This window comes from Mchenga conophoros, linkage group LG11 (assembly GCF_057382185.1).
Source record: "Mchenga conophoros isolate Kocher_MC1m ecotype Shallow Benthic linkage group LG11, M_conophoros_male_GT1.1, whole genome shotgun sequence".
Classification (NCBI taxonomy): Eukaryota; Metazoa; Chordata; class Actinopteri; order Cichliformes; family Cichlidae; genus Mchenga; species Mchenga conophoros.
In genome coordinates, this window is record NC_140536.1 from 3,051,138 (window position 1) to 3,076,976 (window position 25,839).

Here is a 25,839-nt window from a genome sequence, read left to right on the forward strand (position 1 = left end):
CACCTGTCATTAGTTTAACTTTATTAATCACTCTGTAAGACAGATTTACAGGGCTCTGATTGGATGGCGTTCGGCTGACGTTAGGGTAGATCCTGGCTACAGCCTGGGCTGTGACACACCTCCGTCAGTGTAAATGTATCTAACCATGCAATGAATCCCTCACATATGTTCATACATGAAAGAAGAAGACGACGTACGTCAACATTATGTCTCAGTTCATCTATACGATCTTTATTGTGGCCTCTTAAAAATTTTGGAACTTTTCTCTTATTTAATTATCTGTGGAGGTCTTTCTCACAGAGTCTGAATCGAGATTAAAGTGTCATCAGAGTATGAAAGGTCACTGACACTGGGTGACTTCGAGTGACGATGGGTGAAATGACAGCTGGTGACTTTGACTCCTCAGCTTGCTCTTGTACCAGCTGTAAAGCAACGCCAGGCGTGTTTACGCGTGGGTCTGTGGGCTCTGATCAGGAACGAGCCTCCCGTGACATTTACAGGAGCTGTAGTTTTTGGATGTGTGCTGATGTAACCAAAGTCCCGTACTGAGCTCAGATATAACGTCATCTCCTGAGGAAGACCGCGCCACGTGGCAGAAAGCTCTGGAAATGTTTTGCTACAGAGTTGCAACTATAATTTAACTGCACTCGTAACATGCTCTCATTTAACGCCAGCCTTTCCCGTAAAAGTTCAAGGATTCAGCGTGGTGTCAGAGCCACTGTGGTATTAGAGGTGTCTGTGTTATTGCAAAATGATGGCAATACAAAAACCCACACGGACAGGAGAGTGAAACGTCAAAGTCATCTTTTAAGGCCAGATTTGTTGCACATTTCCTCATAAATTCACAGACAGAAATGAAAAGACAGGCGGACCTGCTCACAGGAATCAGCTGCATGATCAGTCAGGGGAAAGTGGTTGTAATCTCTTGCAGAATTCAGATCAGAGAGAGAGATGACGGTACAGTCAAAGCCCCGTGAGATGTCCATCAAGCAGCCACGTGGTCGCTCTGTCGCTACAAACGCCTCCACGCACTGTGCGAAGGGAGCGTGTCACCGGGCTCGGTTAATCTCCGTGTGGCCGTCCGATTTCCAGAATACAGTGTGACGATTCAGCAGTCATGAGTGCGCCGGGGTGGATCCCAAAACTCCAAACGCCCACCAGAGAACCACACTAGCTTCAATACATTCAACAACGACTCCCAGCTGACTCACGAGACGTGTGTGTGTTCAGTGAGGGACCCAGTGAGAGGAGGGGCTACAGGGGTCGGCGTGTTCTGCACTTCTGTCATTTGCTCATGAAAACTTTTAATGATGTAAAAAGTTTACATTTCACAGAGTCCAGTGTTTCATCTTAAAAAACGTCATACTTTCACAGAATACACCCCCCAACACACACATTACATGTCATGGAAGACACGGTGAACGCAGCAAGAGTCACAATAAAAAGCAAAGTTAGCATGATCATAAAAAACATCATTATAAAATCTTTTCAGCCATTGAATCATTTTTGGGAGATACAAAAACCAAACAAACTGCTGCCTGTGATTCTTTTTACATATTTATATAAGCACAAAATGAATGTTGACTTCGCACAAATCAGTGAGCGTTTGAGGAATGTGTAGGAAAGCAATAATAAAACGTAAACCATGGTTATTCTATTAAAACCATTTTCCCTCCCTCCGCACCGCCATCATTTTCTCACGGTGTCTAAGATCACAGACGACACAGGAACCTTTCATGTCCTGCTTTCATGATAAAAATCTCAAAAATAACGTCAAGCACATCAAGATCATAAGTGAGAGCGCACTGCCTCCCAGTGGTGGAGAGCAGCAACTACAGAAACTGCAAAACAAAAAGGATCCTGTCTCTACAGACTAGAAGGCACACATCTAAACAGACATGTTTCTGTCTCCCATTATTCTCATATTTAAAACAATATATTAATGTTTGATTTCAAACACTTTACTATGTAAATAAGTTCAATTACCAAAATGACAAATCTTAAAAAAACCTCGGGTTCGTAGCCAGTCTCCACCTCCATAACACGATGCAGCTTCTGCATGATTTCAAGCATAAAAAGAAAATCCCAAATATCACTTATAACTGCATATTGTTCATTTAATGATGATAATTACAAGATGAGAAACTAGTCACAGAAGCCTGGAGGTCACTGAGTGGCTGCCTGGTGTTGCGAGAGAAAAACGTGTGTTCTCTGATTGGTGGGTGAGTGGTAGTGGTAGTCAGTGGTCACAGAGAGGTACAGGCTGCTGCTGTGGTCACTCGCAGTTTGTATGGAGGTCGCTGACTTGTCTTCAGACATTCACTAACGACTTACCGATCATCTAAAGGTGGCCACGGCAATCTGCTCGCAACCAGAGCAACTGGAAGGAGGTTTTTGGTGTAGCATCCTCTTTGCAACCCCCAGCAAACGCTCACAGACTGACTGCGCAATCAGGAAGGGGTGCATTTAGTCTTCACAGGCAAAAGAGACTGAGGGAAAAGTTTCAGGTGTTTTGGAGCTTTGGGATCCACACAAGCCCTGGATCAGTAGATGGGTTTGAACTTAGCTCGTCCTCCAAGGCTGAGCGTGAGCTTGTTGGTGAAATCAGTATCAGGGACTTGACTGGTTCCTCAGCGAGGTCTTCAGGCACACCTAACCCCAAACAGACAGGTCCAGTTAGTCCCTCCAGTTCTGTTTAGCTTACGTTCCCTCAGCCTCAGCACCTGGACTGCTGCATTTGCCAGGATCGAGATCAAGTTGCTGACTCCCAGTGTGACGGTCAGTGCCTGAAAAAGCTTCACAGAGCTCACTGCTTTCCTGGGACCTTTATAGTCCTGCAGCTCCTCACAAGTAAACTGTCTCAGTCTGGTGCAACACTGTACCGTGAGGGCTCGGTTTACCTGCAGCTGCTACGGTTATGATGCAGAAATGAACACGAGCTGACAGAAGTGATAAAAAAAAACTGAAGCTCATTTTTACAGGAAGGAACACAAAGCTAAAAACTGAAGGTCTTGAAAGGTTTTCCCACATTGTCTCGTTACCAGATCCCGTCCATGATGGAACGAGACATTATTTATGTCCAGACATATTCTGTTCACGTGCTCTTTACCCTGGTGTTGAATAAGCAGGTTCATGCAGGTTCTGCAGCATGCACTGGAGCCGTTTGCAGCCACGTGTACGGCAGCCTGGATGTTATACCTCAAGATCCTGGTGCTTTGTTGGAAAACTACAGACTGACATCTGCTGGTGGGGACAAAGTATTTCAGGTCCTGATGAAGTTGGGTCTGGTCTGTGGAGGTGAACGTGATGTCTGAAAGTGAAGCTCCAGCTTTACTAGCAGAGGGTTAAAATCTCCATCCATCCATTTTCTTAACCACGTATCCAAAAGTCGGGCTGGAGCCTTTTCCAGCCAGGAATGTGGGCTAACTTGAGGGAAAGAAGAGACTCGGACGGGGAAGAACTGCTCCCCGTGTGGACGCGGCTGAAGTCGGATAAGCAGTTAAAAAACAGGATGGGTGGATTTTTAATTGAGTCTCATTTTGCCACATGCTGTCGTGTCCCATTGTTCTGGCATGCACAACACTTATCGTGTCAGAGAAGTAGCAGCAATGTGCTGCAGTGGGTTTAGGCTGGTGAGTGATGGACTGGGCTCCTGTACCTGTGTGGGCGGGGTCTAAAAAGCACTGATGACTGAGTGTTTGACAGTAGTCACAGTTGACTGGCACCGTTTTTGCAGCAGCACTGTCAGCTGCGAGAAGCTGCAGACACGCCGTCTCTGGCTTGTTTCTCCTGCTCGGGTAGAATGGCAGTTGTGGTAAGATGGTCCTGGTGGTGGTGGGGGTTGTAGGGCGTTGGGTGGAGGACAGCCGGCTCGGCCGTAGTCTGGACTCCCCTCTGTCCTGGCTGCTGCGTGCCGAGCGTCGCTACAACAAGGCACTGGGAGACACTGATGCTGACGGAGGAGGGGAGGGGGCGAGTCGGAGCGCGTCAGCCAACAGTCTCCCTCCTCCTCCTCCATACTGGTGTACTGGTGTATACTGGTGATGCCCCGAGCGTCAGGGCTGGAGGAGTCTGTCAACTCTGATGCTGAGTGTAGATGTGCAACTTAAACATAAAACACACAAGTTTGTATCCCTGAAGATTGCTTAAATGACATTTGGCACACTGTGGTACTACATTATTGGGTGGGTGGGTTGTGGGAGGAAGGGTGCTAACTGATCACAGTGGTCATAGAGTCCAGCAGAGTCCCTGAATCCAGGGATTTCATTTTTGCAGATCCCTCTGGGGACGTCTCATGTTCCTGAAATCACAGAAAAGAACCAGATGCTGACATTTAAAAAATACCATCTTTACGTCTGTGGATGTGGATTTTACCTGTGCAATGAAAGCTTTAATCCGATGGATGCTCAGGACAGGACCTGTTCACCTCAAACCACTCGTCGATACAGCTGCAGGAGAGAAAACAAGATGGGAGGAGTCAGTGAGACAGCGTGAGAAGAGCGATGCTGCCCGAGTCATTCCGCCACGATGCACCTCATCAGACTTTACACCTACGGCTATTTTCACTTGTTCGTGTGGTACAAAGCATTGTTAACACTGGAACATTTACCCGTGCACCTTCTCCCTGGCATTAATAAAGTAAACCTCATAGAGCTCATTTTGCTGCGTCTGGCGACACCTGCTGGTGTGCAGTAGTCTCGTCACATGTACATGTAGTGGACCGTGTTGGACTTGACCCACTCAGGCTACAGAAAGCACACGTGTTTCCTCTTTCAGAGCACCACAGTGGGGTCTGATGTAATGTATCGAAAATGAAAGAACAAAGCAGTTAAACACTTTATTATTAACTATCAGCAAACATGCTTTACATACTTACAATATCCTCATGTATTTATGTATGTAGAGCCACACTTTAAAAGGAACCAAACAGCTGTGTCCAGTTCATTACAAACACAGATAGCATTCATATGAAAAACAGCTGAAACAAACTTCCTGTTGGATAGTGAAGCCTCAAAACCTCAGGCTGACGGTTTTCACCACTGCTCTTGGTGCCTTGAAGGCTGATGCAACCCTCGCATTTCATTAGCCAATGAGCGCTCCCCGGTTTATCCTGCTTTCTGACTATAACTTACAAAATGAACCTCATGTTTTCTACAATCTGACCTCAAACTACCAGCCGAGACCATAAAGTCACCTGGGCAGTGTTTGCTGAGGTCAAACTCGGAGAAGGAGTCACCCATCGCTGGCCTTTAAAGCATTTTAGCATTCATAGGTCAGACTTGTCCATCTTTTAAATACAGTCTTTGCCTGAAACTACTGAAAGCTCAAAGGTGAAGTAATGTTCAGTGGTGTGGGTGCCGTCATATCAAAGGATGTCTGTGTCTGCTGGTCTACACTTTAAGTTTGTAGCATCTCTGAAAGGGCAGCAGCCAGAAAAGGCCAGATTCATGTTCAGTTATTAAAGAAGGACTAAAATTACCACGTGGCTATAAAACTGCAGCCAAGACATGATAAAGTGTGGGGTTGATTTTAAAACAGTGAGCTGATACCAGCTGACAGGCCAGTTCAGTAAATACTGAAGGTAATATCAATAAATCCACTTTAAGCCCAATCTAGGCCCTCTGTGAAATAACGTGACAGCGCCACAGTGTGCATGACTCAAGTGCTCGTCCCTCGCTGTCAGCATGACTGTTCTTTTTAACCCTGAACCTCATTTTTGCATCAGTTTAAACTGACACTGCTGCTTCCTCTTTCTGTTATAGCCGTGTTTGCGTGCTGCTCTCATTTCATGATGAGTGACAAGAGCCACACACCACTATGCAAAACACATCCCTCCTCTGAAGCTTGCTTAGGCTTCAGCAGTCAAATCAAGTGGGTATCTTCCAAAGTTAGGAGTGCTCGCTCTTCTGTTTTACCGCCTCTCTGACTGATCTCAGCACAGGAACACTTTTAGGGAGGGAACTAAAGAGGGTTTGTTCATTGCAGCCAGATATGAGCGTGAGACTGGAATCGGTAAGATCAATAAGAACATCCCAGCATTTCTTTGCCTAATCTTCACAAGTCGTCACTGTGATGGAAATGCAGACAGTGAAGTGGCTGAAGCAAGCTTGTATTTCCTTAAAAAGACCTCCTGGGACTGAACTGTGTCGCTAAGGCCACACCTCAGCTGGGACCACTATACTGCTACTGTACTATTAGATGAAAAGGAAAACAAACGAGGTTCTAACCCTTTATGGTAGATGCAGAGGCAGGGCAGGCGAGCGATGGTGTCTCCCTGTTGCAGCTCCTCCAGGCAGATGGCACATTCTCCTGCATCCCGAGGCAGGACATCCTCTGGAACACACACACACACACACACACACACACGATTGGGATTATAGGATGACTCATAACACAACACACAGCCTCTGTTGGCAAAACAGAGCTGCAGTAAAATCTAGTGTGTTTAAACCAAAGTGACCATGTGATCTTTCTTAATTAGTGGTTGCGTGAGTGTAAAAGCAGAGACGGCGTGCAGGTTTCTGTTGTACTGTACGTTAGTATTACAGCGCACCCACACATGTCCATACTGGTTTTGACAGTTCAACAATTATATTTACATAAAAAAAGGTCATCCTGACAAAACTGTTCAGAGATACCGACAGTGGGGACACATTTCAGTGTTTCTGTTTACTAGGTGTGCACGGTGCTACTCTTATATCTCAGTCAGGACCGTTGTGTTTTGGGAAACGCAGCTCTGTCCTGTCCTCCCTGTAAGAAGATCTCAGCACAGAACACAGCAGGCATCAGCGGTAATGATATTATTACTGACAGCATTGAAAGAGGTGGAGCTGGGCTGCAAAGTGGCTTGCAGATATGCAACAACTCCTGGTAGGCTAAAACGGCTTAAAAAGCCCAACCTGTGTGAGGTTCACGCAGGAGGGGATCAGCTGATATGGGCAGGCTCTGGGATCAGCTGATCTGCCGGGACTGCGTGGAGCTCGACTTCATGACCTGTTTGAACTGAAGCGTTGCCTGATTTATATAACGTACAAACGCATCGTCCATGAGGTCACTCCATGTATTCCTTTAAAACTTTTAAGATCTTGACACAAGAAATACGGGAACGCAAACACATGAGAAGGGTTTTTGGTGGCAATCAGAGGCAACGTGATTAGGATGTGTGTTGCAGGCTGTTCTGGATGATCGTGATGTGTAGAGAGCTAAAGTCATACTGTTCAAGCAGCTGAAATTTCTAGATTTCCCTGAATGCAGCACGACTTTGTCAGAAGCATTTAAATCTTTATCTATCAGTGTTTCCACACTCAGTTTTGTACTGTGGGTAGGAGGCTGCCGGATAGCCTCCACCTCTGCTCAGCGCTCCTTACAGTGTGCGAGGTTACTGTGTGTGTGTTCATGCTATGAATAGCATGGGTCCGGCTCTAGAGTGGAACTCAGCATGTGCACCATTAAACCCATCACCTGCAGCAAAACACGCAGTCATTAGGATTGGCCTTATGTAACAGTGGATTAACCCACATAGGCCTGCAAAAGCCTGTTATTATGGGCAGCAGCACATGGCATCCAGCTCAGCTGAGGGCAAAAGCATCTTTAACACACTGACAGTCTGGGCCGGGCAGCCAGTCAGTGAGAGGTTTGTAATACTCATGCAGATGATGTTTGCTTCAGCTGCAGAGGGCCTCTGTCCTGCCCCATCCGTGAGGCCGCTGTCTGTCTGTGCATCCACATGTATGTTTGTCAATTCTGCATACGCACGCAAAAGAGTGTGGGCGAGCATGAGAAACTAAAATCAAAATGCTGGTAGCTGTCAGTTCTCCCTCTCAGACTCCTGGCAGATGACCTTATTGAATCAATGTGAAAATCCTAGAGGATGAGATGATGTCTTTTTGAGTTGTCGGACATCCTGCATTTTCAGACAACTGATATTTGAACTCGTTTAGTAGATGCAACTATGGTTTCAATGTGAAAATCCCACGTCACCTTGTTCCTAAGTTATGATGTTCACAAAGATGGTTTCCACCCAATGAGCTCACATTAATACCCCACCAGGCCTTTACAGGTGAGGGGCAAAATCTGCACACCGTGTCGAATCAAAACCAGTAATCTGTTGTTACCATGCCCCTGGGACTGTGATGCACACGACCCCAAAACAGCTGCCCTTCATGTCATATTCCATTTACTGCTGATAGAGCAGGGCGATGTGACCAAAAATATTTATCACGATATACATTTGAAAATTTGTGATGACGATATAAGTGACGATATAATTGACACAAAATACTTTACAACTCCACAACTTTATTAGTGCAAAATCCATCACTGTATTTTCACTGAAACAAGCAGCTGTTATTTATGTGCATTAAAGTTATATAAAAATGTAACAGTGCAAATGCAAACTCCTCGCTGACAGTTTAACCAAAAGGCATTTCCAGTGGAAACTGGCCGACACATCCTCAGCATAACCATGTATCATATCCACAAAACTTAAAGAGCTTATACACACACAATACGGTAATATTATGTTGAAGCACAGTACGTATCGCTCCGCGAGGCTCCGCCTACGATAGCCGTAATGCTCCAACAATCCATCAAGCGGTGCGGCTTCGTAGCTTAGCAAAGTCGTACTGAAACATTTGACAGATTTTCGAGCGCCGTGCACATAAAATGGTTTCGAGGTCAGTAAACACAACCAGAGTTCATACATAAGGCACACGGGATTATAAGGGGCTCTGTCGACTTTCAGAAAAATCAAAGGATTGATTTTAAGTGCGCCGTATTTTCCAAACAACGCGGTAATAACGACGGCCCGCTAGCATGCGCTACCAAAAATAGTGCTTTGTTGTGTGTCTGACGGACGAAAGCTAAACCAGTTCCACACCAGTGAAGCTGCAGCATTTTTACAAACCAGTTCTGGTTCATGGATTCATTCAACGATCCGCTTTCGACCTTCTCATTCGCCGCCATGCTTTTTCCGCCATGTGCGTATGAAAACAAAGGCACTGCGCATGCGCGTTTTACCCATATTCTATCGCCATATTTCATTTTCTTATCGTTGCTCAACATCATACCGGTGTTACCGTGAACGGTATGATATGGCCCAGCCCTAACTGCAGACATACCCTTTGCAAAGAAGTCAAAACGTTCCTTCCAGCTCTTCCTCCTCCAGCATTAACGTCTTTAACTGCAGAACTGTCTATTGTCTTAATATTGGTTTGCACACTAGGATGAACCACAGACTGTATCTAAAGGTTGGAGGCAGCCACCGTGCTATTACCAAGGGGAAATCTCTAGAGCTAAAACATGAGCCGTCGCAGACACAGAACACAGCACAGTTCCTTTAGTGCCACTCAAGAGTGGCTCCTACAGAGAGTGGGTCTCCACAGGGTTAAAATGCATTAAAAAGCATTAGGGCAAAACAGCTAAAACAAGACACGAAAAACACTTTAGCCTCCGAGGATAGTTTCCCCCTCTAACATGCACAAGATCCCCAGTTTGAGACTGTGAGGAAACACAAACCCAGATAAACAAGAGAGCTGTGTGAGGAAGGGCACGCAGAGTAAAATCTGTGCCAAATCAAATACGCAGATCCATCCGCCGTGGCAAGGCCTTGGACAAGAGGAGGTGATCAACAGAGCAGCTTTCACTGCACCTCTGAGCTGCAGCTTCTGTCTGTCGGGAGTTTAGAACGAGCAGCTAGCGACAGGGATATGTGCCAAACATAACATCACGATATTTCAGAGGATTCTCACAATAAATTTGGGTGTTATTAATTCGACAGCATAAACACAACAGGCTGCCTTGAAATATTTGATAAAAACTTAAAAAATATATATGACACATGTAACTTTTAGTGGAATAGTTTATTCAGCAGTGTATTCAAGTATGAAAATAAAAATTCTCCCTCTGTTCTTTGAATTGAAAAAGTCAGCATAAAACATAAATAGTATTACAAAATAAAATCCATCCATCTTCTGCTTATCCGCACCGGGTCACGGGGGCAGCAGCCTAAGCAGAGAAGCTCAGACCTCCCTCTCTCCAGCCAACTCCTCCAGCTTGTCCGGGGGAACACCACGGTGTTCCCAGGCCATCTCTGCAGCGTGCCCTGGGTCTGCCCCGGGGCATCCTCCCTGTGGGACCTGGAGGCATCCTAGTCAGAGGCCCGAACCACCGGTTCCTACAAAATAAAATCCACTACCGAATCTAAAATGTGTGATCCTCGGGAAAGTAGCTGGTCTCACGGTTTGAGGCGCACAGCTCCCACCTGCTGTTAATATAGTGCACAGTCAGACTGAGGTATAGTGTTCTGTTCTGTACCTGCTTTGATATCCAAAATCATTTCCCAAACAGGGAAGTAGCTGCTCTTTTGGGGTTTAAATCTTCGTCTGTAACGCTTCCAGACAGATTTGCCTTCACCTTCACAACTTAAATAACTTTGTGCTGCATGACCCACGTGAGCGCAATCCACTGCTTAATGGGGTGACGTGTTTATGCCATGAAACAGCACATGATGATAGAAGTATATGATGTGAATAATATCATATGGCCCATGCCTACGAGCACTTTCTCTGACAGCGTCATCAGTCTGTCTCACAGCAGGTTAGAAACCAGGACCGAGGTCAACGGAGCATCGCCGGCTTCAGCCAAGCCGCACCTGTCATCTTATAAACATGCAACAGCTGCTGTGCTTGTGCGTCCATGTCTCGAAGCAGCGCCACATACATTTAGGGAGCACAGGTCTGTGTGCATGTGTGTGAAAATAAATAGCAGTTCAAGGCCAAACCCCAGCGTGCAGTGACACGAGGCCTTCACCTTTACTCTGTCTCTGCTGTGCTGCTGCTTTCACAAAGACACACTCACAGCATCAGAGAACAGACTGGTTACACTATCGTTACCTGCACCTGCTCGTGTGTGTTTGTGAGTGTGTGTGACATAATGAAGGGTTGTCCTTGAGCGACCAAAAGCAAACAACTGAAAGGAATATAAACATGCTGATTACAGATCTTCACAGTCATGTGACTGTGTGTGAGTGTGTGGTAAGAGTGGAAAGACCTGAACGGCTTATTATTTTCCTAGAAAGGCCACAAACAGCAGGGAGCGGCTGTGATCACTGAGACAAAACCACACAGGGTAATAAGAAACATGGCAAGCTTAGCAGAGCTGCTTTGCTTTTCTTTACTTTTTGATACACGTGTAATGTCACAACATTAAAATATTCCCTGCTCAGGCTTTAGACCGTGCCTATCACACTGTGATCATTTTAACATCGTATAAAAATGTCATAATAGAATATCACTGCTATAGCAACACCATGCATTTACTTTCCCCTGTCGGTGCAACGAGACAAGCTTGGGCATGTCTGAAAGCAAGAGCCATGTTAGTGCCTAAAAAGGCAGCTTGTTGTGACTCTATGCAGCGATCTCCTAAACGCACCAGGCGATGCCACCAGCTAACAGAAAACAGCAGTGAGCAACAACCAGGCCCCGTCTCACAGTATCCCAGTAGATCACCTCGCAGCTTCATCACCATTTTTCTGGCACCTTCCACTGGAAAAAGATCCCAGTGGAGAGATTATATATCTTATCTGGCCTGGGAATGCTTCGAGATCTCCACTTCCTGAGAGCGAGTGATCGTCTGGAATACCCTGCTGCATTTTGAACCCAACTTTGGATCAATGGAAGAAGACGGGTGCATGGACGCATGGCTGTAGGAACAAAGACAGATCGTGTTCATTGTTTGCATTCCTGCGTTAGCTGACAGTGTTCTCCATATTGCAGCAGTCTGCTCAGACAGGGACCATCACATGACTGAGAGACAGGAAGACAGAGAGGAATCAGTCCCAGCAGAACAGGAAGTGGGCTTACTCAAAGAGGAACTCAACTTGGCCTGAAAGCACTCAGCTGAAAGGGAAACACCGAGCAGTGTTGGTATGAGCTGAAATGTGTTCAGACTTAGAGAGAGAAGAAGTGAGAAACAGGCCTTTGTCAAACAAAGACATGGCATGAACACACCAGAGATGCTGCTGCACTACGCTCACTGCGCTTGATGCATGTTAAACGTCACTACTGTCAGGATCCTGAATCAGGAAATGAAAGTGGGTCATCCATGCTGTGAAACGAGTACGAGATGAGGTTTTGTTGTGTGTAAGAAGAATGCACTTTGCACTTTGAGACTTGTGGAAAATTGGGAAAAAAAGAATCATCCTATTATTACGTTTGTTTATGGTCAAATGTAATAACTCATTATGGTTATTTTTCATTGCATTTTCACTGTGTAACAATTGATTGTTTGTATCTTCCTTTAAATGCCAATTGTGGATTTAAAACAGACACGATCCCTGCTGCTCTCACTACACTTAGGCGTTAGGGCTGGGACAGACTACTCACGACCACGATGCACATGCATACAGCCAGGGCGGCAGATCACAGAACAGTCTGCGTGATTAACTTCTGATTTTGCATGAAACAAAAATAACTCAGAAGTCTCAATCAAGTCAAATCTCAGCCAAACCGATTTACTCAGGAACAAATAAAAGACTGAAAAAAGCCAAACAATAACATTTTTAAGTTATCTAAGTGACTCATATATCGTGTTTAACCTGAGTAGCAAAAGACGGCGGTGGGTTGTGTTCACAAAAATTATTTAATATGAAGGCAATAGCAGAGTGTTACAGGCATCGCCCTAAAGCATGTAGCCTGATGGGCGGTGTAGTCGGTGCTGCAGGGAGGATGGACTGCCATACCCGTGATGTGTCTGTGAGCGAGGAGGGAGAGAAAGGAAAAGTAGGAGCTGTCACGGAGCAGAAACGGGAGCTGGAAGCATGTAAATATAATAATAACCACTGCAGCCAAACAGAGAGCCTGACGAGCCCAGCTGTAAGTAAGCTATTAAGACTCGGCTGTACGCTGTGTTCATGTTTTCCTCTGAAACAATAAGTTTGGTTGCAGCAGCCTTTCAACGCCTCTCTGTCTCTCGCTAGCAAAGTTGAGCCAGACAACAAAGTAAAGCTAGTTTTCAGCTACGAGCCGACATGAACCCGACGTATCAGCCAGAGGTCCCCATACTACGGTTCGGAGCCGCGGACCTGTTTTATATACGCGCTGAATAGTTTCTATACGAGATCGCTGCAAAAAGTGCAGCCTTACCTAATGTGCACCTACTGTTACTCATTTATATTAAGATTTAAACATTAGTTGGTGTTGGTATGGAGAGTAACCTTCAGTAATACTAATAGATCACACAGCAATAGTACATTCATGTAGCTGTAAAAAGCATGATAATATGTTAAGTAATCCAAAGTATTCAGAATACGTTACTCTTGTTGAGTAACGTAACGGAATACGTTACAAAATACATTTTAGGGCATGTAATCTGTAATCTGTAGTCTCTCAAAGTATAATAGGGCTGTGCGATATGACTAAAGTCTCATATCCCGATATGAGACATCTATCGTCCGATAACGATATAAATCACAGAAATGTAACATTTTCTGTAAACTCTGTGAATCTCGGGCAGCTCGACCTGCGTGAAGTGTTTCCAGCTGAGCGTCGTGTAGCTGGAGTCGAGTTTTAACCGATGCATGAAACGATACATTTTTAGACATAAGTTGTAACGGCGCCGTTTCTTTGTGAGTATTTATTACACGGCGTGCTGCGGGGGAAAGCCTGTTCTAACGTTTGAGTCTAAGCTTTATTTTTTAGCACCTGGCGGCTCTTTTTTACTTCTCATCCATAAATAATCTGCATCTTTCACGTGATTCGGTTTATTTTGAAAAGTCTCAGCAGGATCTTGAGCTTTATTGTGAAAGGTTTATGTGGAACATAAACATGCGGACACGCGATGCTGTTACCGTCGTGGTTGCTAACCACAACACATAAAAAACAGGCGCTTGTCCGTCCGTGGTGTGGTTATATTAAATATAAGAGAAAGAGAGAACTTTAAGAAATTAATATAACCACTACAGTGACCATCAGAACATGAACAAATATTACCGTAAACAGTTTATTTTGCGACACCACGAAACAAACAATGTGTAAAAAAGCTGAAGCGTAAAATGAAACGATAGACGTTTTTATATCGTCATCCGATATATATCGTTATATGGAACAGCCCTACAGTATAACATTTCATTTATGCAAATCATTGCATTTTGTTTTTATTGACATTTTAAACAGCACTGGCTTTGCATCATGGGGGGGGGGCAGAGTTTTTTTTGTGGATTCCCATGATCCACTCCTATGGGTTTCTTTTTACTGGTATTTTTATAGTGCCTATCAACTCTTAGCTGTGCATGCTTCACTACAAGCCTCATTAGTGCCTTCTATGAAGCAGTCATGAAGCCATTCAGTTCTTAAGTTGTTATTTATTTAAGAACTTTCTATCTCTAATGGATGCATTGGGGTTCGGTATTTTGCCCAAGGACTTTTTGACATAATGACAGTAAATGGCCTGCATGGCCTGCATTTGTATAGCGCTTTTCTAGTCCATAGGACCCCAAAGCGCTTTACACTACATTCAGTCATTCACCCATCCACACACACATTCACACACTGGCGATGGCAGCTACATTGTAGCCACAGCTGCCCTGGGGCGCACTGACAGAGGCGAGGCTGCCGGACACTGGCGCCACCGGGCCCTCTGACCACCACCAGTAGGCAAACAAGGTTAGTATCTTGCCCAAGGATATTTGGCATGCAGCCAGGAGGCAGCCTGGGATCGAACCACCGACCTTCTGATTAGTGGCTGACCTGCTCTGCCACCTGAGCTACAGCCACCCCCAGTAAGACAGTAAGAGCTGACCTCCGACCTCCAAGCCACATATTTCCATCGTTCCTCTTTATTTTGTATTCTGTTGCTGGGCTAACACACAGAGGCAAACACCATTCACACTGGTTGTCAAATGGTGCTATATAAAAAAACTGAAGTGAACTAGAGGTTAAGTCAGTGGTTCCCAAACCTTTTTTGCTAGGCCCCCTTTTGTTTTACAAGAAAAATGTTCTTGTGCAGGTGAAGCCAAAGGGAAGATTTGCTTCATCATATTTTCTAGTCTTTGGCTTGGAAGGAAGTTGGTTTGGAAACATATTTGGCGATGCTTCATCTCCTGCTTTGCGTTTGTGTGGGAGCCCCGTCAAAAACCTGTCCATGATGCTAGCAGTGTCCAAGCATTTTACACAACCTAATGCGTTTTTTAAATTTTCATACCGTGCCCCCCCTGCAATGGCTCTGCGCCCACCCTAGGGGGCGGGCCCCACACTTTGGGAACCTCTGGGTTAAGCGATTAAATGATCATTTAAATGTAGGCAATGCTGTTACATAAAGTGAGTTTTCATGTTTATTTTGGAACAGTAATAAGATCCTCTCAGCTCAGAAAACCAAATTAAGAAATCTATCAAAACAGATCACCATTTGCTGACAGTGGCAGCAGAGCACATCTGTCAAATCTGCAGGGAAACATGACTGCATCTCGTAGCTTCCTGTAACTTCACTGTGGGGAGTATTTTACAAGCCCATACTCATGTTTAGCAGAGGAAACAACGAAACATTTCCCCCAGCCACACTAACTGTGGCTGTGATATCCTTAAATACAGAAGAGATCTCTGCTAAATGCAAGGAGAAGCAGCCCTCAGGCAACCACAGCTATGTAGTTTGGGAAATATTACATGAAGATTATACTAAATTTCTCAGACTGCAGGAGGAAGAACCTGTTACATAAGCAGGGAGCTGACTGGCTAATTCATATAAAAGTTTTTTTTAACGTTATACTGATGATCATCTTGAGGATAATTATAAGCCTTCTGGAAGGAAGAGAGTGACGTTATTAAGCTCACATAACTTCAGTTAGGTTCTTTTAGTTATTTCAGTCTGACAGCTCTATTTTGGTTTGGTACAGTTAGTTTAATACACATTTATGTACATGATCATTAGAATGAAGCGCCTTGAGGCGACTTTTGTTGTGATTTGGCGCTATATAAATAAAATTGAATTGAATTGAATTGAATTGAATTAGAAGTCAAAGCAAGAATCAGGCTGCAGGAACTCTTGTTTTTTTTATCTATGGGGTGGAAAAGTGACATCTTATAAGCGGCCACCTCAGCTAGGCTTATGCACTTGAATTGTGAGAGGTAAGAAAACAGAATTCAGTTTACTGAATCTGCAGTCTACTGACATCTAGTGGTGACATTTTACGCACTGTAACTTTAAGAATCTCTGGATCTTATTCACGAGTGATGAGAAGCTAGTAGAGAGGTGTTGCATCAGCACGTGTAGCGTTCAGATAGCTGCTCTGCTATGTGTTGGTACAGGGCATTGAAGATGATAACAGTGGGTGGATTATATTCTTAAACTTAGTTACAGTGCTTTCAGAAAGACATCTACTGTGATAAAGTCTACTCTCCACCGCTGTGTAATCAATTATTGTAAAAGTAAATGTTATCAGGAAATGATCAGACAGGAGAGGGTTTTCAGGAAACACTGTTAAATGTTCAGTTTCTATGCCATATGTTAAAACAAGATCTAGAGTGTGATTAAAGTGGTGGGTGGGTTCTTTTACATTTTGAGAGAAACCAATTGAGTCTAATAACAGATTAAATGCCATGTTGAGGCTGTCATTTTTAGCATCTACATGGATGTTAAAATCACCCACAATAATTATTTTATCTGAGCTGAGAACTAAATTAGATATAAAGTCTGAGAAATCAGACAGAAACTCTGTGTAAGGCCCAGGTGGATGATAGATGATAACAAGTAAGACTGGTTTCTGAGTTTCACAGCTGGGGTGGACGAGGCTAAGCATCAGGCTTTCAAATGAATTAAAAGTCTGTCTGGGTCTTTGGTTGATTAATAGGCTGGTGTGAAAAATTGCTGCCACACCGCCCCCTCGGCCTGTGCTTCGAACACGAAGTTCACTTTTGTTGCTTATGGTCATTATAAGAGGCAGACAGTCAGGGCCGTGCAGAGAGGTTTAAAGGGGCGGGTGCTCAAAGTTAAAAAGGGGCACATTGAACCAGGCTGAATAACAACAACACACATTCATCAAGAATCTAATATGGGCAACAAGGCAAAGCAAACGTCGCCGATGTTTTACCTGATGGGTACATGGTAAATGGCCTGCATTTGTATAGCGCTTTTCTAGTCCTTAAGGGCCCCAAAGCGCTTTACACTACATTCAGTCATTCACACACACAGGCGATAGCAAGCTACATTGTAGCCACAGCTGCCCTGAGGCGCACTGACAGAGGCGAGGCTGCCGGACACTGGCGCCACCGGGCCCTCTGACCACCACCAGTAGGCAAACAAGGTTAGTATCTTGCCCAAGGATATTTGGCATGCAGCCAGGAGGCAGCCTGGGATCGAACCACCGACCTTCTGATTAGTGGCTGACCTGCTCTGCCACCTGAGCTACAGCCACAGTACAATGTTGCTGTTGAGGGGTTGCTGTGGATAGTGCTGGAGGGCAGGGCTGTGTTGATCTGAGACTGTAGACATTAAAAAGTCCATAGGAGAGATGGTAGCTGATTAAACAAGTGTCATGAGATAATAACAAAATGCAAAGATTGGTGACAGCGCTTGGAACCATAAGGACACAAAAAACTGTGAGAAATAATTTAGGCTCTGCCTGTGAATCACTCTTTGCTTCTCTTCTTCCTTCCTTCCATCATTTCATATATCACTCTCCACTTGCTGTCTATCTGAGAACAAGGCACAACTTGCTATTGCAATAAACTATAATCTAATTATCCACACCTAACAACTCTTGCACTTAATCTATAATAAAATGATGACAGAAAAATGTTATAGCCCTGCTTTTAGTAGCCTCACACAGCTCTGCTGTTTCCTCCTCATGTCCTTACCAGGCATGTCTGCACAATGTTATATCATGAGTAATATTTTTTTTAAAATCCATCTAAATAAAACACACACATGCACACACAGTGACATTTTAGACCTTCTTCAGAATACTGTATATACTATGGGCATCATGGTGCTGATCCAGAATCCTTACATATTTATTACTAGAGCTACAATAATAAAGCAATGAGGAGGGGGAAGTAATAAATATGAAATAATGTCATTATGATGATTCCATTTGTTTCACTATCCACTCTGTGCAGGGCAAAGCTTATTACATGTTTAAACTGTAGAGATACAATCATTTTACTGCTGTAAAATCCAACTTTTGTCTTATTTAAAATATAAATCTAATATAATCTGCTTCTTAATGTATTTTCTTTAAAATACAGAGTGTGTTTTTTAAAATATTATAATAATGCATAATTATGTGGACATGCATATTAGATCGTTTTTAGTGAAATATAATCCCCCCAGAAAGGCAGGAAAAGCCCGGAAACTTCCTTTAAAACTAAATATGTTCCCTGAAACGGTGACAGAGCTACACACCCATGACAGCCAGGTAGCCAGCAGCTATGACCAGCACTACCTGTGCAGTTAATAAAAGGACAGGTAATGTTTGTCGCGCTGTTGCACACACAGCACGCTCGTTTGTTTCAGTTCGTCAGTTGCAACAAGACAACTTACCAACGTGTACGTAATAAGCTAATACTCCTGGGTGCTACACACTACAGTGTGCGCTGTACACCTACTTCCTGGTTTTATCGCATCACTCTGTGTCTCTGAGATAACTTGTGTTTCTCCTGCAGCTCCGGACCGCTAAAAATGCGCGTGCTCTTTGTGAGCTCGTTCCCGGCTCGTAACCAGCGCGTTCTGCCGTCAAGGGCGATCATTGGTTAAATGTGATCATGTGACTGATGCAAGCCAGATCCTTTTATTTAGCAAAACTGTGATTAATAGTTAAATATAATTGTTGAGGGGCACAGACAGGACTCTGCACGCACACACACATAAAAAAATAAATAAATTATTTTTAAAAAAGTTGCCTCAACAAAAGGGCACTTTGGGCACCCATCGGGAAAGGGGCGGGTGCTCAAGCCCCTCTAGCCCCCCCCCCTGCACGTGCTTGCAGACAGTAGAATGATCCGGTACGGTAAGTTGGCTGCTAAGTTGTTAAAAGGTGTTAGGCAGTGAGCGTGCTTTGTCAGTGTCACAGTCAGAGCCACTCCTTAGTCATTATATCTGCTGTCAAAACACCGAGACGGCTGATAACGCTCAGGTCAAGGCTTTAAAAACAGGTCTTCACTGACCAGCAGGTAAAATCATGGTGCCTACTTGCATCTTCTAAAATACTCATGAGGCCATAGATCATCTATTATACTGAGCTCTAGGTAGAAACAGAATGTGGCAGAGGCTGAAAAACTGGGCTCAGCCTCAGACGTTAAACGAGGGGCTCAAACACGCACAGGGAACTTGGACGTGGGAGTCATTTAACACACAGAATCTGCTGTAACTACACAACAAACAGGCATGGTTAAACTCAGTTCAAGGCACTTTTGTCTACTTTCAGATTTCCCCTTATTTTGCCTGTACATTGAAGGTAGCCATGAGATTCTATAAAATGGCCTAAACACTCACTGCAGAGCAAATACATGTTTTGATACGACGGTTTTGTGTGCTGAAACTCCAGTGTGAAATCCAAAAGGCTGCCTGCCCAGAAATGGGATGTGTCTACTAAGAACAAGGGTGTCCAACTCCAGGCCTCACAGGCCGGTGTCCTGCAGGTTTTAGATCTCACCCTGGGTCAGCACTCCTGAGTCAAAAGATTAGTTCATTCCCAGGCCTCTGGAGAACTTCAAGACATGTTGAGGAGGTGATTTAGCCATTTAGATCAGCTGTGTTGGATCAAGGACACATCTAAAACCTGCAGGACACCGGCCTGCGAGGCCTGGAGTTGGACACCCTTGTTCTTAGTAGACCCATCCCATTTCTGGGCAGGCAGCCTTTTGGATTTGTCCTTGATCCAACACAGCTGATCTAAATGGCTAAATCACCTCCTCAACATGTCTTGAAGTTCTCCAGAGGCCTGGTAATGAACTAATCTTTTGACTCAGGAGTGCTGACCCAGGGTGAGATCTAAAACCTGCAGGACACCGGCCCTTGAGGCCTGGAGTTGGACACCCCTGACTTAGACCCTTCATAACTGCTTGTTCTTCTTATCTAGGGGAATTTTGCATTCAGCTACAGCATACTTTCAAATGCTAGTATATGTTGTAAAGGCAATAAAGGAAGTCCTACCATTGTATGTCACTCTGGGTTTAGTTAAACACAACACAAGGTGAAGATCCATCTCATCTGAGGCCAAAAACTTGGAGCACACAGGGCACTTGAAGCCTGGAAGAGAGAAAGACACCAGCAGTGAGTAAAACATGGAAGGTGGAAGATGAGAAAAAACGAATGTGCAACAGCATTAAAGTGGCAAACACTGAGTCTTTTCTTCTCTCCTCACTCAGCACAAGTTGGTGATGTGTTGTTGCATTTCATTTCCACTTTGCCCAGTGCTGTGAAAGAGACTGCGAACACTCTTTTTCTGCCCAGACTGGGTAGAATGCATTGCTACAGCCAGTTCTTGACTTTACTGCAAAGAAACCTGCACTAGCAGAAGATTTCACCTAATAACGCATCACCAGACACGTTTCTGCACTAGATGACCAGTGTGTTAGAGCACACTGTGATGGTCGGTGCACCTGATTATTAAAGAGGGGGTTGTAATCTTTCAGCAGTGACATATAGTTTCATACATTTGATTTATTTCTGTGCACAGACTGCTAGTTTTCATTACATCACTGCTCCCACCCAGGATTTAGTCCAACCTAAATTATTGCACAGACATACAGACATCACTGTTAGACTTTTACAGATATTTAAAGGCCATCCTTTACAAACACAGTAATAATACTGAGTTGTGGGAGTGACCTGTTTTTTTCTTGTTATTGCTTTTCAGTTGCGGTACCAGAATGCTGCAGCATCATATTGTGGATGTATGAGTGCTGTTTATCTTTCTCTGAAAACAGAAACAAAGGTTTGATAAGACTGAAGTTTCCTGGCGCGAACACTAAAGCGGTAAGCTGAGAGGAACAGAAATGCTATTTAGAGCTCAGGAGAAAAGCACAGTTACTGTAGGTGATAACTCAACAGATAAATGAGTCGCAAGAGCCACACATGTATTTCAGTAATAACCCCCACTTAATAATAATAATAATAATAATAATAATAATCATAATATTGATGGAACAAAACACTATTTGAAATAGCGAGGCCAATTGTTTGTTTGAGCCATGCACCGAAGACATTTGAGTGTGAGATTAAAGGATGTACACGAGGAAAGAGTTGCTTTGCGTCACTTTGTGTGATTGGGTGAATGAGGCATGTTGTATACAGTGCTTTGAGTAGAGTAGAAAAGCGCTTTATAAGAATCAGCCCATTTACGATACAAGATTGTTTAATTATTAAGTAGCCCTAAATATCTATTCTCAGTTTAAACTGTGGCTTTCACATGTGACGACGGCATTTGTAATTTGTAAAAAAAGGGCAGCAAGGTGAGAGAAAAGCTAAAGCTGTGCTGGACTTGCAGCCCTGCTCTGTTTCCCCCAGTGTGAATGTAACACACTGGGGGAACTTGGTGTTCGCTCGCTCTGTGGTAGAGTATCACTTCCTGTTCCTGCTCAAACACAGTGGTGTTTCTGAGTAGCTTATTTGCTTAGCGATTTAATTAACAACTTTTAAATACATTCTTCTTTCATAGTATAATCTTCACGTGCTTCCTCCGAAGCACACTTTCTGTGTACTCACTACCTAATTTATAGCCAAAGTATTCACTCACTGTCTCTGTACTGTCTCGCTAGCCTAGCTTAGCTCGTAGCCGACTCATTAGCACCATGGCTACTTCACCTGTCCCTCCTGCACTTTCTTGCTCATTGTGTCAGATGTTTAGTTACTCCTCGGCCTCCTTTAGCAGTAATGATATCTGTAACAAATGTAGCATATTTGCAGCGCTGGAGGCCAGGATTACTGAATTGGAGACTCGGCTTCGCACCCTTCATTCACCCGCAGCTAGCCAGGCCCCTGTAGCTGGTGCAGCCGAAAATAGCGTAGGCCCCGCTAGCTGTTCCCCGGCAGGTCCCAAGCAGCTGGGGAATCAGGGCGGCTGGGTCACGGTGAGGAGGAAGCATAGTCCTAAACAGAAGCCCCAGGTACACCACCAACCCGTTCATGTGTCTAACCGTTTTTCCCCACTCGGCGACACACCCGCCGGGGGTCAAACTCTGGTAATTGGCGATTCTGTTCTCAGACATGTGAAGCTAGAGACACCGGCAACCATAGTCAATTGTCTTCCAGGGGCCAGAGCAGGCGACATTGAAGGAAATTTAAAACTGCTGGCTAAGGGTAAACGTAAATTCAGTAAAATCATAATTCACGTCGGCAGTAATGACACCCGGTTACGCCAATCGGAGGTCACTAAAATCAATATTGAATCGGTGTGCAACTTTGCCAAAACAATGTCGGACTCTGTAGTTTTCTCTGGTCCCCTCCCCAATCAGACCAGGAGTGACATGTTTAGCCGCATGTTCTCCTTAAATTGCTGGCTGTCTGAGTGGTGTCCCAGAAACGATGTGGGCTTCATAGATAATTGGCAAACCTTCTGGAGGAAACCTGGTCTTGTTAGGAGAGACGGCATCCATCCCACTTTGGATGGAGCAGCTCTCATTTCTAGAAATATGGACAAATTTATTAAACCCCCCAAAATATGACTATCCAGAGTTGGGACCAGGAAGCAGAGTTGCAGTCTTACACGCTTCTCTGCAGCTTCTCTCCTCCTGCTACCCCCCCAAAAACCCATCTCCATAGAGACTGTGTCAGCTTCCAAACAGACAAAAAACAAACTAAAAACCAGAAACAAACAACTTAAACATAAACAATTACAAAGAAAGAACAATACAGTATCCACATCTGAACCAAAGAGTAAAACAGTGAAATGTGGATTATTAAATATTAGGTCTCTCTCCTCCAAGTCTCTGTTAGTACATGACTTAATAATTGATCAACAAATTGATTTACTCTGCCTTACAGAAACCTGGTTGCAGCAGGATGATTATGTTAGTTTAAATGAATCAACACCCCCGAGCCATTCTAACTACCAGAAATCTCGAAGCACAGGCCGAGGGGGCGGTGTGGCAGCAATTTTTCACACCAGCCTATTAATTAATGAAAGACCAAGACAGACTTTTAATTCATTTGAAAGCCTGATGCTTAACATTGTCCACCCCAGCTGTGAAACTCAGAAACCAGTCTTACTTGTTATCATCTATCGTCCACCTGGGCCTTACACAGAGTTTCTGTCTGATTTCTCAGACTTTATATCTAATTTAGTTCTGAGCTCAGATAAAATAATTATTGTGGGTGATTTTAACATCCATGTAGATGCTAAAAATGACAGCCTCAACATGGCATTTAATCTGTTATTAGACTCAATTGGTTTCTCTCAAAATGTAAAAGAACCCACCCACCACTTTAATCACACTCTAGATCTTGTTTTAACATATGGCATCGAACCTGAACATTTAACAGTGTTTCCTGAAAACCCTCTCCTGTCTGATCATTTCCTGATAACATTTACTTTTACAATAATTGATTACACAGCGGTGAAGAGTAGACTTTATCAAAGTAGATGTCTTTCTGAAAGCACTGTAACTAAGTTTAAGAATATAATCCACCCACTGTTATCATCTCCAATGCCCTGTACCAACACAGAGCAAAGCAGCTATCTGAACGCTACCCCAACAGAGGTCGATTATCTTGTTAATAATTTCACCTCCTCACTACGTACGACTCTGGATACTGTAGCTCCTGTGAAAACTAAGGCCTCAAATCAGAAGTACCTGACTCCGTGGTATAATTCTGAAACACGTACCCTAAAGCAGATGACTCGTAATCTGGAGAGGAAATGGCGTGTCACAAATCTAGAGGATCATCATTTAGCCTGGAGAAATAGTTTGCTGCTTTATAAGAAAGCCCTCCGCAAAGCCAGAACATCTTACTATTCATCACTGATTGAAGAAAATAAGAACAACCCTAGGTTTCTCTTCAGCTCTGTAGCCAGGCTGACAAAAAGTCAGAGCTCTTTTGAGCCAACCATCCCTTTAACGTTAACTAGTAATGACTTCATGAACTTCTTCACAAATAAAATTTTTATCATTAGAGAAAAAATTACCAATAATCATCCCACAGATGTAATATTATCTACAGCTACTCTTAGTACCATTGATATTAAGTTAGACTCTTTTTCTCCAATTGATCTTTCTGAGTTAACTTCAATAATTACTTCCTCCAAACCATCAACGTGTCTTTTAGACCCCATTCCTACAAAACTGCTCAAAGAAGTCCTGCCATTAATTAATTCTTCGATCTTAAATATGATCAACCTATCTCTAATAATCGGCTATGTACCACAGGCCTTCAAGCTGGCTGTAGTTAAACCTTTACTCAAAAAGCATCTCTAGACCCAGCAGTCTTAGCTAATTATAGGCCAATCTCCAACCTTCCTTTCATATCAAAAATCCTTGAAAGAGTAGTTGTCAAACAGCTAACAGATCATCTGCAGAGGAATGGTTTATTTGAAGAGTTTCAGTCAGGTTTCAGAGCTCAGCACAGCACAGAAACAGCTTTAGTGAAGGTTACAAATGATCTTCTTATGGCCTCTGACAGTGGACTCATCTCTGTGCTTGTCCTGCTAGACCTCAGTGCAGCGTTCGATACTGTCGACCATAATATCCTATTAGAGCGATTAGAACATGCTGTAGGTATTACAAGTACTGCGCTGCAGTGGTTTGTATCATATCTATCTAATAGACTCCAATTCGTGCATGTAAATGGAGAGTCCTCTTCACACACTGAGGTTAATTATGGAGTTCCACAGGGTTCAGTGCTAGGACCAATTCTGTTTACATTATACATGCTTCCTTTAGGCAGTATCATTAGAAGACATAGCATACATTTTCACTGCTATGCAGATGACACCCAGCTCTATCTGTCCATGAAGCCAGATAACACACACCAATTAGTTAAACTGCAGGAATGTCTTAAAGACATAAAGACCTGGATGGCCGCTAACTTTCTGCTTCTTAATTCAGATAAAACTGAGGTTATTGTACTCGGCCCTGAAAATCTTAGAAATATGGTATCTAATCAGATTCTTACTCTGGATGGCATTACCTTGGCCTCCAGTAACGCGGTGAGGAACCTTGGAGTCATTTTTGACCAGGACATGTCCTTCAACGCACATATTAAACAAATATGTAAGACTGCTTTCTTCCATTTGCGCAACATCTCTAAAATTAGAAATATCCTGTCTCAGAGTGACGCTGAAAAACTAGTTCATGCATTTATTACTTCCAGGCTGGACTACTGTAATTCATTATTATCAGGATGTCCAAAAAACTCACTGAAAAGCCTTCAGCTAATCCAAAATGCTGCAGCAAGAGTCCTGACAGGGACTAGAAAGAGAGAGCATATTTCTCCTGTTTTGGCTTCCCTTCATTGGCTTCCTGTTAAATCCAGAATTGAATTCAAAATCCTGCTCCTCACATACAAGGTCTTAAATAATCAGGCCCCATCTTATCTTAATGACCTTGTAGTACCATATCACCCTATTAGAGCGCTCCGCTCTCGCTCTGCAGGCCTACTTGTTGTTCCTAGAGTATTTAAAAGTAGAATGGGAGGGAGAGCCTTCAGTTTTCAGGCCCCTCTTCTGTGGAACCAGCTTCCAGTTTGGATTCGGGAGACAGACACTATCTCTACTTTTAAGATTAGGCTTAAAACTTTCCTTTTTTCTAAAGCATATAGTTAGGGCTGGACCAGGTGACCCTGAATCCTCCCTTTGTTATGCTGCAATAGATGTAGGCTGCCGGGGGATTCCCATGATGCATTGAGTTTTTC

General features: G+C 43.8%; 1 protein-coding gene across 1 annotated transcript in view; it reads right to left on the reverse strand.

Annotated features, from left to right (window-relative positions):
• Nucleotides 1–226: 226 nt before the first annotated feature.
• znrf2b (zinc and ring finger 2b) overlaps nt 227–25,839 on the reverse strand; it is a 55,896-nt gene continuing 30,283 nt past the window's right edge. Inside the window, exons 2-5 of the mRNA XM_085290545.1 lie at nt 20,143–20,238; nt 6,228–6,333; nt 4,375–4,448; nt 227–4,300 (exon numbers count right to left, since the gene is read on the reverse strand). Coding sequence (XP_085146671.1) covers nt 4,391–4,448; nt 6,228–6,333; nt 20,143–20,238 — 260 coding nt within the window. The 3' untranslated portion in view covers nt 227–4,300; nt 4,375–4,390. The remainder of the gene's footprint in view (nt 4,301–4,374; nt 4,449–6,227; nt 6,334–20,142; nt 20,239–25,839) is intronic.